Source organism: Phocoena sinus, chromosome 2 (assembly GCF_008692025.1).
Source record: "Phocoena sinus isolate mPhoSin1 chromosome 2, mPhoSin1.pri, whole genome shotgun sequence".
In the NCBI taxonomy this organism is placed as follows: Eukaryota; Metazoa; Chordata; class Mammalia; order Artiodactyla; family Phocoenidae; genus Phocoena; species Phocoena sinus.
The window spans coordinates 137,639,203-137,653,966 of record NC_045764.1 but is presented as its reverse complement, the minus strand read 5'-3'; the positions used below and the strand labels follow the sequence as shown (position 1 = coordinate 137,653,966).

At 35.5% G+C, this 14,764-nt stretch overlaps 1 protein-coding gene across 1 annotated transcript in view; it reads right to left on the bottom strand.

The window, feature by feature from the left end:
* Positions 1-5,427: 5,427 nt before the first annotated feature.
* The window catches only part of MNAT1 (MNAT1 component of CDK activating kinase), a 214,178-nt gene continuing 204,841 nt past the window's right edge, over positions 5,428-14,764 (bottom strand). Inside the window, exon 8 of the mRNA XM_032621477.1 lies at positions 5,428-5,956. Within this exon, the coding sequence (XP_032477368.1) occupies positions 5,836-5,956 (121 nt within the window). The 3' untranslated portion in view covers positions 5,428-5,835. The remainder of the gene's footprint in view (positions 5,957-14,764) is intronic.

Sequence of the window (14,764 nt, the reverse complement as noted above, 5' to 3'; positions counted from 1 at the left end):
TTTAGATCAGAGATAGGCAGACTATGTCCAGCAGGCCAAATCTGGTCCACCACCTGTTGTTGTATGGCAAGTGACCTGAGAATGGTTCTTACATTTTTAAATGGTTGAAAAAGAATCAAAAGAATAATATTTTGTGACATGAAAATTATATGAAATTTGAATTTCAGTGTCCATAAATAAAGTTTTATTAGAACACACCATACTCATTTGTTTACATACTGGCTATGGCTGCCCTCATGGTATAACAGCAGAGTTGAGTAGTTGCAACACAGATGGGATATGATTCTCATCACTTCATACTGCAGCTCAGCACACTACAAATCACAGTGACACAGTTATAACTCAACATTGTGAGTGCCATGTGTATTGCCAAGCTATAACATTTTATTTTACTGTTACCAGTATGTATCCCTCATTCCAAAACAAGAAAAGTGGCCATTCATGCTGTGCTTTTAAGGCACAGTAGAGTGTGAATTTTTTTTGCCATTGAATTAGATGACAAAGCATCCATACCTGAGCTGAAGTACAATATACTTTGACATTTCTCAAAGAAGTACTCATCGCAGTATTTCCAACTCACAGGCAAGCAACTGTCAGGAAAATTAGGTATTTAAACTGGAAATTCATGGCAGAATTTCTTCACAAAATGAAAGTGAGGCTACAACCAAAGTACGTCTCCAAGTGACTCTTGTTAAACCAAGCAAGGAAAACCATTTACTGTCGGTGAGTTAATTGTGTTTGAAAGCAGCAGTCTAAGAAATGTGTCTGGAGAAAGCAAACTTGTCTAGGACTATTGGCCTTTTGGCAAGGACAGTTGCTCAGAGTTGAGAACATTGGGAGCACCGTCAATAGTCAGAAAGGTAATCAGTCCAAGTAGTTCTTTACTCTTGATGAGTTGATAGACATTACTAATACTGCTCAGTTCTTGTTTATTTGAGGCGTCAATTCTGACTTTGAAGTTACTGAAGAATTAGCCTCTATGAATACTCTGCACAGAACAACTACTGGTGAATACTTTCAAAGAAACTGAGAAAACGAATTCTGTAAAACCTGAAGTAGAATCTGATGTGTTATAACTGATGATGGTTAAAAAGAAAAGTGTGAGGTAGAAAAAGCTCTAGTTGGAAAAATTTACAAAGCTTATGAAAATGCACGGTGTTTAAAACCTATCGTTATTCACTATATTATTCACCAGCAAGTACATTGCAACAAATATTTGAATCTGTCATGTGTTAGTGAACCAGTAATGTCAATGATAAACTTCATTTGCTTTCATGGACTTTAACCATCCTCAGAGTCCTTGAATTTTGTCAGAAATTGAAGCTGAATTTCTTCAGCTTAACCTAAGTTTTATTTGCTTAGCAATTGTAAGGTATGACTGCAATTTTGGGGGGTCATGGACAAGACTGAAATTTTTCTTAAGAAGAATCAACCTTAAACACTTCTAAAATACTGAGTGTCTTTGGAAATTAGTTTTTGCTAAAGACTTGATAATATTTCTCAAAGATATCAACCTACAGTTACAAGGCAAACATAACTTTAATGTGAAACATACTGCAGTAGTCTGAAATGACTACAACTGTACATTTCTCATGCTATCAAAAATTAAAACAAGAAACAAGATTTTCATTCTCATAAATTAGCAGTGGATATATTTTCTGAGTTCAGCATTCTTGGAACCTTGGTGCAAATGCAAAGGATATTTCAAAATCCATTTAACTACAATTGAACTTCCATCTGATCTTCAATTGGAAGTGATTAATGTGTTATTGTAATGACATGCTAAAAGGCAAATACCAAGGGATTAAGAATCTCATAGTTTTACAAATGCCTTCCAAGTGATGTATATGTTCAGTTAAAATCACATGTTCTAGAATTTGGCAGTATCTGTCTGAAAAGACTTTTTAAAAGATGAAATGTGTAAAATCTCATTACATATAACCATCAACATGTGATCAATTAAAATTCATTTTGATGATAGGAACACTTAGAACCCCAATCAAAGGAAATGTAATTCTCCAAAAAGCCCTACAAAAAATGTACTCAATTGTATTTTCAAGTCTGTTAATTTAAAAAATTGTGCCAATTTATTGTATCTCTTGTATCTACATAATGGCCTCAGTTCTGTCTCTTGGCCCACAAAGCCTAAAATATTTACTCTCTGGTCCTACAGAAAAAGTTTGAGGACCCCTAATCTAAGTCATTAATTACAAACTCAAAAGCCTTCGGAAGCTAGGTAATATAAATAGATGACGGCAATAAATGGTAAGAAGTATAGGGAAGTAATGAATTGGAGCTTCTATTCCTCATCGAAGGACACTTAAAAGGGTTTTGGAGTTCAACCCAACCTATCCTATGCAAAACCTTGAGGGCTAATTCAGCCAGGGATTGCTAGTTTGGGACTTCTAATTTTCTTCCTCTCCCTCCCCTCCAAGTGTTATGTAGGTCAAGGGTCAGCAAACTTTCTGTAAAGGGCCATTTAATATTTTAGGCTTTCTAAGCTATAAGGTCTGTGCTGCCTCTCAACTGCCATAGTAGTCCAAAAGCAGCCATAGACAATACATAAACACATATTCCAAAAAAAAACTATGAACACTGAAATTTTAATTTCATATGCTTTTCACATGTTAAAAAGTATATTATTCCTTTGGCTTTTTCCAACCTTAAAAATATACCAACCTTAACTCATGGAGCAGACAAAAAAGGAAGCCCCTGGATTTCGCCAGGGGTCTACAGTTTTCCTTCTCCCTATCTAGGTGAAGATAATTAATTTGCAAGTAGGCATAAGAACTTTTTTCCTAGTACTGTATTGATACATCCATGTGCTAGGCTATACATATTAAGTGTGGGTGCAAATGATGTTCTTATTCATATGTAAAGTGGTAAGATCCATTTAGTCACCCCTTAATTAGAAAAAATATGCAGTATATAATTGTAAAGAAAACAGAATTCCTGGGGCTTCCCTGGTGGCGCAGTGGTTGAGTCTGCCTGCCGATGCTGGGGACACGGGTTCGTGCCCTGGTCCGGGAAGATCCCACATGCTGCGGAGCGGCTGGGCCCATGAGCCGTGGCCGCTGAGCCTGTGCTCCGCAACGGGAAAAAAAAAAAAAAAAAGAAAACAATTCTTTAAATGCTTCTATTAACACACTTTAACCTCTCCTCCTTTTTCCCTCAGAGTGGATAAGTGAACATGTGATTATTTCATTATTTAAATTTGGCTCATCCTGAACTTTTTGATGGGATACCTAGTAACTGAACTCTTGGTTAATCCACTAGAAAATGACAGCTAGAGCACTCATTAGGTAGACTTTTTTAATTTTGTTAACTTTTTGACAAGTTTTCTGCCACCTTAATTAGATTTTGAAATGATTATTCCAAACCACCTGCTGACAGCCTAAAGGTAACTTCTAAGAGAAGCTTAACTCAAATATTTATTGAAAGAAATTAAGGAATACTAAATAATAATGCATCCTAATTACCAAGTAAATGTATTCAATCCATTAATATCTGCATAAAAGGGAGTGCAGTTAGCAGTCCAATCATGTTCTACATAATGAATTCCTCAGGACTTCTCTCAAGGATATCAACACCATTATTTAGTTGATGTCACTTATATCCCATATAAGAACTAGATACTTGATCTGTAAAATTTCCTGGAAGTCTTAAGAAGTTTGACTACTCAGATTTGGTTTTGCACAGCTGTTGTTTATAAGTTTGACAGTTTGACAGTTATCTCTAGAACATGGACTCTGCAGTTTAACCACTTGGGTTCAAATCCAAACTCTTCTCCTTTTAAGATGTATTGACCTTTGGCAGGTTGCTGAACCTCTCCATGCCTTAGCATCTCCGCCTGTTAAAATGGGGAAATAATATTAGCACTGTTAGAAGGATTAGACAATTCAAAGCATGAAGCACAGTGCTTGGCATATAGGTTAATGCTCAGTAGTTGTTTCTGTGCTAGTGTTATAAAATATTAAAAGACTTATTAAATTCATGTAGATGAAAAGACTTGTACAGCCTTTTGTCTCTGAGAGAGGAAATCACTGGGAGGATTGGGGATAATTTCATCAATGTAGAATATTTGTTATTTAGTGAATTGTTGCCATTAGGTTATCTTTCACCATTCCCTTTGATCTAATAGGGTCAGTTAACTTCTAAACCCAGCCTATTGAACAAAGTATGGCCATAGTAAGGGCAAAATAATTACAAACATATCTAGATGGTGGAATTTAACTGATTTGCCAAATCAGGTGCAGGCAATTTCCACAATAATAAGGTAGGCTCAAAAAAAAGTTTTGAAAGCCTTTGAAATGTTTTGTTAATAATTAGTTCCTTCCATTTAAATACATCATACAAGGTACTGAGAATAAATAATAGTGTTTCTTTTTTAAAGACTGGATACCTTACTTTGGCAGCTGAGTACAGAAAATCTCTAACCACAAGTCCAACGTTCTCACTATTCTTTGAACAGATTTATGTATTGTACTTAAAATGCTAGTCCTCTATTGGGGAAAACTAATAGATATGAGAAATAGGATGCAGACTAGTAGAGTTATAGATAGAATTAGACTTGGATAAAAAACTTTTGTTCTAATTTTGGCTTTTACTAACCTGTGTATATGATCTTGGCCTACTCAATTATTCAATGCCTTGGTTTTCTCAGTTATCAAAGATAGTTAGAAGTGTTATAAAGATGAAGATGTACTCCTGAAATTAATACCTACTTAGTCAAATAAGATGGAGCTGTTACATATGGATATTCCACCCTAATATAACCCACAAATCTTGTTTCACATAACTTTCCACTCTAACAACTGTTGTAATGGAGATTTAATAAAAAATCCTTTAATTTCCTTGGGAAACGATGTCCCATACCCAGTTGTCTAGGTAACAGACTCATACAAGGTTGAGATGCTACAAATATATATCCTATCCCCATCCAAACTCTTTAAGCAACATTCTGGGTATACGAAAAGCCTTTGAAGTTTCAACAGAAACTGTACCAGAGTGTGCAATTTACTCATAGGGAAATTTCATTTGAAATATATTCATTCCAGTCTCCAAGGTTTCATCATAAAATGAGCGCACATTGAGGTGAAAGGTGCCTTTGAAGTATTAAATTTTATTAACTTACTTCTTTGAATTTGTCATGAAAGCAGGTTAGTACTCTGGTTTAGCCTAAGCAAGGCTCACAGCTGGGAACTATAACACATTGATCAAGGTTCGTCTCACTTTCCACTGCTCAAAACAGGCACTGAGTCCTTAATGTTGAGAGACTGACGTTATCACAGGTCAAGTTTTACTTGCCACAACCTGTTGGTAGAAGGAAATATATCCACTTGTCTGGACTAGTATTAAGAAGACATTGGGGAAAAAATGGAACATTTTATGAGAAGAAATAACAGACTCGGATATTAACACTAAGTGTCGTATTCAAAATGGCATTTTTAATGTGTGTTCAAGTAAAACACTGTAATAAGAGAAAAACCACAAAACAGTATAAAGTCTAGCTTTATTTTTTAAAGGATTTTACAAGTCTATCAACCTCAAACATACACAGGTGAATTATTCATAGCTTCCATTAGATGAGTTTTAACAGCTTCAATCCCTCTCAGAAAATATAAGTAAAAAATAAATCTTTTTCACAAATATTTATCCACTATATTACTCAGCTTAGTTCTGAAATTTGCTCTCTATAAATACTTTAACACAGCTGCTAGTGGTAGTACTGTTGCTGTACAGCTGCACATGGCTATAATTTTACAAGTCTGCTTTACTTGTGCTAGCTTCCTGGTTCGGCTCCAGGGTCCAAATCTTATAGAGGAGAAATAAAGGTTAACTGGGCTGCCAGAAAAGCCCACTGAATGCATCCTGTAGTGCTCTGTGACAAGCCAGAGAAGAAGTATAGCCTCCAGCAAGGTCCTGTGGAGAGGCAGCTCTGACATGGTTTAAATACCTAAAACAAAACAAAAAGTGTACCATTGATACAGAAAGCACATATAAATTGGTAACACTTTAAAAAGCAATAGTAAAACTGATTCAAATGTTAAAGAAGAATTCTAAGGCTGAAATGTTCAGACTTTATAAATGCATTATTTCCTTTTAAAAGGAAACATACCAACTCTAAATTATAAAGCGAATTACATTAAGATCTAAAAACAGCTCTGAAGGAGGTTTCAGAAATAATACTTGTTTTTAAAATGTTCCCTATTCCCAGTTTTCAGAACTAATCTATTTTGCTGGCTCTTGTTCGGGTACCTAACTGCCGCTCTCCTTCCTGGCATACTCTTAATAAATAAATGCACCATAATACTATTGTATTACTAAAATTTTACATAAATATGTTCTGAAGAAAATACGTAAACAAGTGATAAAGGGGAGAGAACACACTAGTTACTTCAAAATTACTTCAATATTACAAAAATATATTGTCTCCCTCCTTACAGGAAAGGAAACCTTAGAAAATTACATCCAAAACTGAGCTTGGGTTCAAAAGAATGTCCCAATTAGTAAATACAGAAGAGTCTTTTGAGTCAATCTCAAAAGGCTGTAACAGACACTATTATTCTTCAATTACACACGTTACTTAGCAATTAAAACTTTCTACCTTGATAAAGGTACACAAACAGCCCTAAAAAATGGGATAATCCTGGCCAAAGAGGGACAACTTCTTAGCATGACTACCAGCACTGTCAGAAAACAAGTATGTCCAGCTTTGCTTTAATGCCTAGTTTAAGAAACCACATTGTTTCTTCAGGCCTCAGGAAGTAAAGGAGCTTCATCCACCTAAGAATTACAGGTATAGCAAATGAATAAATCAGGTACCAGAACATTTTAATAACTTGGAAACTTTTCTATTCATTCATTCAGACTTCCTGTGTGTCAAAGTCTTGATGCATGAGCGACTTATTATTTCTAACATAATAACAAGTCTGTTTTTCATTTGTATCCATGTTTAATAAGCTTGTGTGATTAAAAAATATATGGCAATACAAGAGGCCAAATAGAAAAAGTGGTCAAAGTAAGACACAGCATAAGCTCCTGCAATTGGCTATAATTTATTCACACTGCCACAAATCAAGGTGTTAATTCTTTGCTTCTCTGCCAAGGGTGAAAGGGGAAAGTGAAAGGAGAAAGGAAATGAATATTTATTGAGCAACAATCTCCAAACTTTTTTGATAGTATATTTATAGCAGTAAAACTATTTGAGTGTGCAGCTCTAAAACTTGTATACTTGTTCATAAATTACATATTTATATATTATATACTATTACATAGTATATACACATAATATATTAATATAGTAAGTATATTATAAAATATATATAATATATAATTTGAAACATTTAAAGGATGAAACTAAAATGTTTAAATAAAAGTTCTAATATTTTCTCCCTACACCCCATCTTACATATCCTGGTGGGATGCATCTCACTTTGGAGACTACTGTTATTAAACAGTTGTTGTCAAACTCTTAATAAAACCTTGGGTATCACGGGATTTAAATAGGGATTCACCAAACCTAATACATGGCCACAAAGGTATCTGTTTATTACCTCCCAGGATAAAATAAAATGTCCACTGTTAAGACTATGATGCATGAGAAATGAGGTAAGTGTTAAATCACCTCAGAAAGTCTAAAAATTAACCTGGAACAGCATAAAATCAATTTCTCTTCATTGAGAATTCAGTAACTATCACACAAATAAGTAATATTTTTACAGGTATTTTGAAAATGAAAATGTTCCATTCCTGACACAAGTTTCCAGCTAAGTTTTATCCACACCCCAGATAGCGTTGTATCACCCTTTTCTCTTTCCTCAGACCCTCAAAAGCACAGTCTTAGCTCCAATGGCTCTTTACTCATGGCAAAATTCAAGTACCACAGTAGAATGTGTCAACCTTACAAAACCAACTATCATAAATGAGAACTGGTTTTCATAACTGAATACAAACCACTGTGCAACTAGCTGTTTCAATTCATCACATTTTGGTATAACTTGCTTCTGGGAAAGTTGAGTCATACCATCTCTGGCTTGGCAATTCAAGCATAAACTTGCAGTGTACATACAACTTTTTATATGTTATCCTGAGAAACCTGAAACAGCTGCACTGCTGGCAGGAAAACATAGGACCACCAGTAAAATATCCAAAACAGTTGCATCTTTTAATTTATGACTGTGCACTGTTTCCATAAAGAGTATATAAAACAGTTCAACTTTTTATAGGTAAAATGTAATAAACAGTCATACTTATTGATGTCATAAATGTGTTTTTAAAAGTTTATTTAAAATGATTCATTAGTGTTTGAAAACAGTATTTCTTGAATACAGTCATAATCTAGAGCAATGAGCAAATATTTTAAAATTTGAGTTATTAATGCTAATTTGTAGATTCTCACTGCCAACATCAAGTCCATTAAAATTTCTTTGCATAGCATTGAAAAAAATGCATTTCCTTTCTAGCAATCACTTACATTAAACATATTTGTAAGTATGATTCTTTAAAGACCTGCTTATTTACATTACTGTTTTTGATCTCTAGGGCTGCACAAAACAGTTATTATTAAATATTTCAACCTATTTTCACCATGGCAATCTACATTAATTTCAATTTTAAAAAATAAAACAGGTCATTCTTGTTATTCAACTGTGGGCTTTTATTTTCTAAGTATCTTAACATTCTTAAACCCTTTAATTATTGTGGTATACCAAAGTATTTTGAAGGATCTGCAACACTGAAACCACACAATGAGAATTTAGTGTTTTGCCTACTTTTTCACATTAATCCACATCTGTGTTGATTTAATTCTTTCATGACCATTACAAGTACATCACTGAATAGGATTCCTGGGGTTTCTGGCAGAGGTCAGTATCATTTCATGTACACCTTTATACAACAGAATAAGGAAGAAGTCTTAGCCAAATTTATTTCCAAAAGTCAAGCTCAGTTGGATTTTGGAGCCTGGAGGTAATTGCTCTGACTATTTAGCCAATCCCAGGACAGTATTTCTGCTTTTCATGGGTTTATTTTAAATACCTGTAAATCTTACAAGCAGAAACCAGGAAAGAAAAAAAAGAGGTTTGCTTATTTTGGTACCTCTACCTTATTTTTACTGAAAGCAGACTAAACTCAAAGCTTTAAAAATCATACCTTTGATTATTTTCTTAAATAAGGCTAAAAAAAAAAGTATGTTTTCAAAAGCATGTCTAAGATAATTCCTGTACAAAGGGCATCTTATGCCCTAATTTATACTACGTCTAAAGGCGCCTTCCTTTGCCATTACCCATCAAAATCTCTCTCAAGCATACTTTTGGAGAAGGAGGAGGAAAAGGAGGGAATGGATCCTGAGAGGGGAGTAAAGGATTAAGCATAAGAAAACCACACTTGAAAGCCTGTTCCTGAACTTTGATTTCCTACACTGTCATTTTCTTCTGTTACATTTAGCAGCTTTTGCTCCCAAAGAAGGTGGTATAATTTACACTTAGCTTCAGAAAGACTTCATTTTCTCAGTTCTTTAACATAAGAGAGTTCCTCTGAAATTACTCTTTTACTATTTCCCTTCCTTTAAAAGCCCTATATTGACCATATGGCTGAAGTTTTGGACTCAGCTCATTTTAGTGCTATGTAACAATTCTTTGAGTTCTCAGCTAGGGGCAGAGGGCAGGGGTTGTCACTCAGAACCAAGAGGCAGCACTCTTTCCCTCCAGTCATAACCTCCTCATGAAAACCCTTGAAATGCTTTTGGCTCCAGAGAATCAAAGAATCTCAGAAGTTAAACTGAAATCAAAATGTGAAGTTCATATTAGTTTCCTCCACCTCAAATTACCAGGCCCTATGGAGAGTTTAAAAATTAAAAAAAGTCCAACTTTTTAACTCCATTGAGTTGTAAAGTTGGACTGGTTCAAACTAAGAAAGGGAATGAACTCTAGAGACTAAGACTTTCTTTTTACAAGGTGGCCCATTTTTTAAAGTCTGCATTTAAAGCCATCATGCATTGAAAAGATCAGTTCCAAGTAGTTCTGCCTCCCAGCCTGCAAAATTCAAATCTAAGTACCATTAAGAGAGATCAGCTAACACATCTCAGCTGTCAAGACCAAGAGCTCTTATAAGAAATTCAGCCAAAGCTATAAAAGATTTCCCTTAACAGCCTGAAGTCTATCTCAAGGTTTAAAAACAATCAGAGCAGTGATGTGCTCAGACAATTATCACTAAAATGCAGAAGCATTCTAAAAAACTGAGGTTAGTGCTCAGGTGTCCTAATCCAATCACAGTGTCAGAAAAACAGATAAACCGTCTACATAGAGAAATTGATAACCATATATTCTAACATAAATGAGGAAAGCACTACAAGTCAGAATTACTGTCCATAATTCTGAGGGCAGTTTGGTCATAAAAATACATGGCTTCATGAACTGCAACCAAAACTATAACAAATTCCACTAACATGATGCTACTCTTCACTTTATTATCTAGCCAGCAACTTGAATAAACTACTTATTAAAGCTGATTTCAGACTTACACTAACATAATTGGTAATCAAATGATCAATTATTCCAGACATTTAGACCATCTGAACAACAAAGCTCAGATTTGGAAATTAAAAGCCACATTGCTCCAAAGTAAGAGATAATTACAGATTGCTCAGATAAGTCTTTCTGAATTATAACTGAAGCAAACTGTACAATTTATTACTATCAAAGAACACACCAGGAATTTTAGGTCAAGATAGCTATTACTGAAAGTTAATGTAACTACATAGTGAAAGGAATACTTTCTTGATTTGAGTGTGAATTACTGAACACATAGACGACATAGCCCATTCTGGTTTGCCTAATGTAATGTTTTACTATGAATTCCATCCTAGTAACAGATGTATGCCGGAAGTTTCATCACATCTTTATAAAGGAAGAATGAGTAATTTTTCCCCAAGTGTGGGACAGGTAAAATGCAAACATTCATAGGTATGCAGCTCATTCATTTTTCAAAAAATTACTCAGTGTCTACTATTTGCCAGGTATTGAAGGAACTCTCAGAATAAAACAGACAGAAAAGACTCCATGCTCTCATGGAACCTGTAATTCAGTAGGGAAAAAAAACAAAAAGATGTTAATAAATATCATGAAAGAGAAAGTCAGGGCTCTATGGGTGTGGATAAAAAGGGAAACCAATGTGAACAAGTTTAGAAAAGGCCTTCCTAAGGAAATGACAGTTAAGCTTAGATCCAAAGGATGAGGAAACAGCGCATACTGAGAATACAGGGAAAGGGTCACTCCAGCTCAGGATGAGGCTAGTGATACAGGCAGAAAGTATCCAAAAGAAGGCCTTATAGGAATGTTAAAAACTTCAAATTTTATTCAAAGGGCAATGGGAAGCAACTAAAAATTTGTCAGGAACCTGGTAATTTAAATAGGCTAGTTTGGCTGCACAGTGGATTAGAGAAGCAGAAGTTGATTATAGAGACACTCCATATGAGAATGTTTCTCTATTCCAGGTTTGAGACAATGGTTCCTGGATTAGGGTGGTGGCAGTGGAAATAAAGTACTAGTTCAAGAGATATTTAAGGACCAACTGAATATGGGGGAAGGGGAAGGGAAGGAGGAAGTATTGTCAAGCTCAACTTCCAGCTACCTAGTCAGGTATAACAGAAAAGATGCCCTCACAGAGATAATGGAAAACTGGAGGAGGAGAAGCAAATTGGGGTGGGACAAGAGAAAAGGGAAAGATCATGAATTTAATTTTGGACTTGAGTCTGAAGCGCTTATATAAGAATACATGAGTTGAGATGCAGAATGGTAGCTAGATATATGCACCAAGTGCTAAGAATAAAATTATGGAATGAACGTAATTGGGGAGTTACCAGTATTTAGATGGTATCTGAAACCATAAGAGTAGATGCTTAATATTTAGGGAGAGGAGACAGAATGAGAAGAGAGAAAGGACTAAGGCAGAGACCTAGAGAACTACAACGTATAATCGTATGACAAAAGAAGCTGTGGTGGTTAATTTTATGCATCAACATAAAATTATATTGAATAAGCCACAGGACACCCAGATATCTGGTTTATCATTACTCTGTGTGTGTATCTGAGTGTCGGTGAGGGTGTTTCTGGAAGAGATTAGCATTTGAATTGATGAACTAAGTAAAGCAGATGGCCTTCCCCAGTGTGGGTGGGTATTATCTAATATGTTGAGAACCTGAGATTAACAAAAAGGTGGAAGAAAGTTTAATTCACTTTGCCTGACTCTTTAAGCTGGAACACCGATCTTCTCTTGTCCTTGGTGCTCCAGACTGGCATCTAGACTTGGACTAGCATCTATACCGTTGGTTCTGTCTCAGGCCTTTGAAATGCACCACTGATTTTCCCAGCTCTCCAGCTTATAGATAGCAGATCATGGGACTTTTCAGCCTCCATAACTGTGTGAGCCAATACCTTATAATTTCCTTCCTTCCTTCCTTCCTTGCCTTCCTCTCACCCTCCCTCCCTCCCTTTCCTTCCTTCCCTCCCTTCCTCCCTTCCCTCCTTTCCTCCATCTCTCCCCTTCCTTCCCTCCCTTCCTCTATTTCTCCTAATGGTTCTGTTTCTCGGGACAATCCTAACACATAAGTTAAGATATTTTAAAGTGAAGGGTGTATTCAGGTATGGTAAATGCTGCCGTCCCCTGCCAATACCTCATACACTCTCTTCCCCTGGACTTGCACAGGAGGTGGATGCAAGGGAGGTATAAGCCACTTGGAAAAGAGTTAGAACCTGCTACTTGTGCCTCTCCCGTTCTTGTAATTTTAGGGTGGTAATAATAGCAGACAGGGACAGAAAACCTACTAGATTTCTCCATCGAGGGGCTCCAAGGGGCCTATTCCTAGTATTGGGTGGGCCAAAAAGTTCGTTCGGGTTTTCTGTAACATGTTATGGAAAAACCTGAATGAACTTTTTGGCCAACCCAATACTTATAGCAGTAGTGTTTCTTACAGCAAAAGAACAAAAGAAAACCCAAGCGTCCACTGACAGGAGAATGGACAAATTATTATTACTTATACAGTAGAATATTATACAGCAGTAAAAACAAAGGAGCTACAGCTACATGCATGCATGTATTAACATTAGGGAATCTCACAAACAATGCTGAGAAAACCAAAACTACAAACAAGTTACAGAAAATATGCAGAGCATGGTCCATTTATATAAAGTTCTAAACATGCAAAACTAAATACAGAATGAATATATATGATCAAACTGTAAAGAAAAGCAAGGAAATGATAATCACCATATTCAGGGTGAGTGAATCTCTGATGTTAGGCGGAACCACAGTAGGGGTAAGAGAAACGCACACAGGTAGTTTCAACAGCATTGGTTATGCTCCATCTCATACGTTAATAAGTAGAATTCAAAATACAGGACTTGAAGGAGTAGAGGAGGGAGAAGCAATGAGAATGGAAACAATTTAGTAACTGTTTTATTATTACTCTTTATAAAGTACATATACTATATATTTTCTATGTATGAAATATTTCATTAAAAAAAGAGTAGTGCACAAAATATAATCACCACCACAGCTGCCATTAATCCAGTCAACAATCTGCACGGAAACACTGAACCATTCCTAGCTGACCTTGATTTCACCAAATATTACTACTTATAGCTACTTTGATTCCATTTGTAATAATTCATGTTAATTATAATAATTCATTTTAAAGTATATTTAATACTAAAACATGTTACATTCATATTGTTCTTTCTACTGTTTTAGTAGACTCCCTCCTGGTTTCCATGCAAAGTCAATAACTAATTTAAGATGAGAGAAGTTAGTAAAATCAGATTTATCAGCAAAGAACCCTTTGAAGATTACACATCTAAACAGAAGGCCTAAGTACTGATCAGTGGTTAAAAAGCTGATCTACTAAAGCAGCAAAAACAAAGTGATGGATGAAATCAGTTAAGTGGTCAATGAAGCCTCAGCCAAAGCCCTGATAAACTGGAATTTTTTCCTACGATAATGCTGCAAATTTCTATTTCTTTATTAGCATGAAACATACTGAGCTCTCTGGGGCTAGTAATAAGGCTAAGAGCCTAGATGGAGAAACCAAATTCAATTCCTCTCTCCATTCAATGGTAGTTGGGTAAGCACCCTGTTAAGGTTGAAGAAGGAAAACTCTCCCCCTTGGCATGGTCTCCTAGTGACTACAGACTCTAAATTAAATATACACCACCCCAGTCTTCACCCCTGTACCATTTTCCCCCTTTGGTCCCTGTACCACATAAATATATAAAGACATAATGGTTTAGTAGAAAGGACAAAGATTTTAGAAACAGATACATTTGGGTTTGAATCCCTCCTTGGACAATTACTAACATTATGATTTAGAAAGTTCTTTTATTTTTCAAACTTCAGGATTTTTTTCTGTAAAAGGGAGATAATAATACCTCATACTATTTTTTAGAAGATTAAATAAAAAATATACAAGTATAGCATATGGCACAGAAGAGACATTTGATAAAGCATAGTGTCCCTGTCCAAACTACATGTTCTCTCTCTCTTTTTTAAACATCTTTATCAGAGTATAATTGCTTTACAATGGTGTGTTAGTTTCTGCTTTAAAACAAAGTGAATCAGGTATACATATACATATATCCCCATATCTCCTCCCTCTTGTGTCTCCCTCCCAATCCCACCCCTCTAGGTGGTCACAAAGCACCAAGCTGATCTCCCTGTACATATTCTCTTTGACACTATTAATACAAAGTATGCTTTCATAAGGAATAGG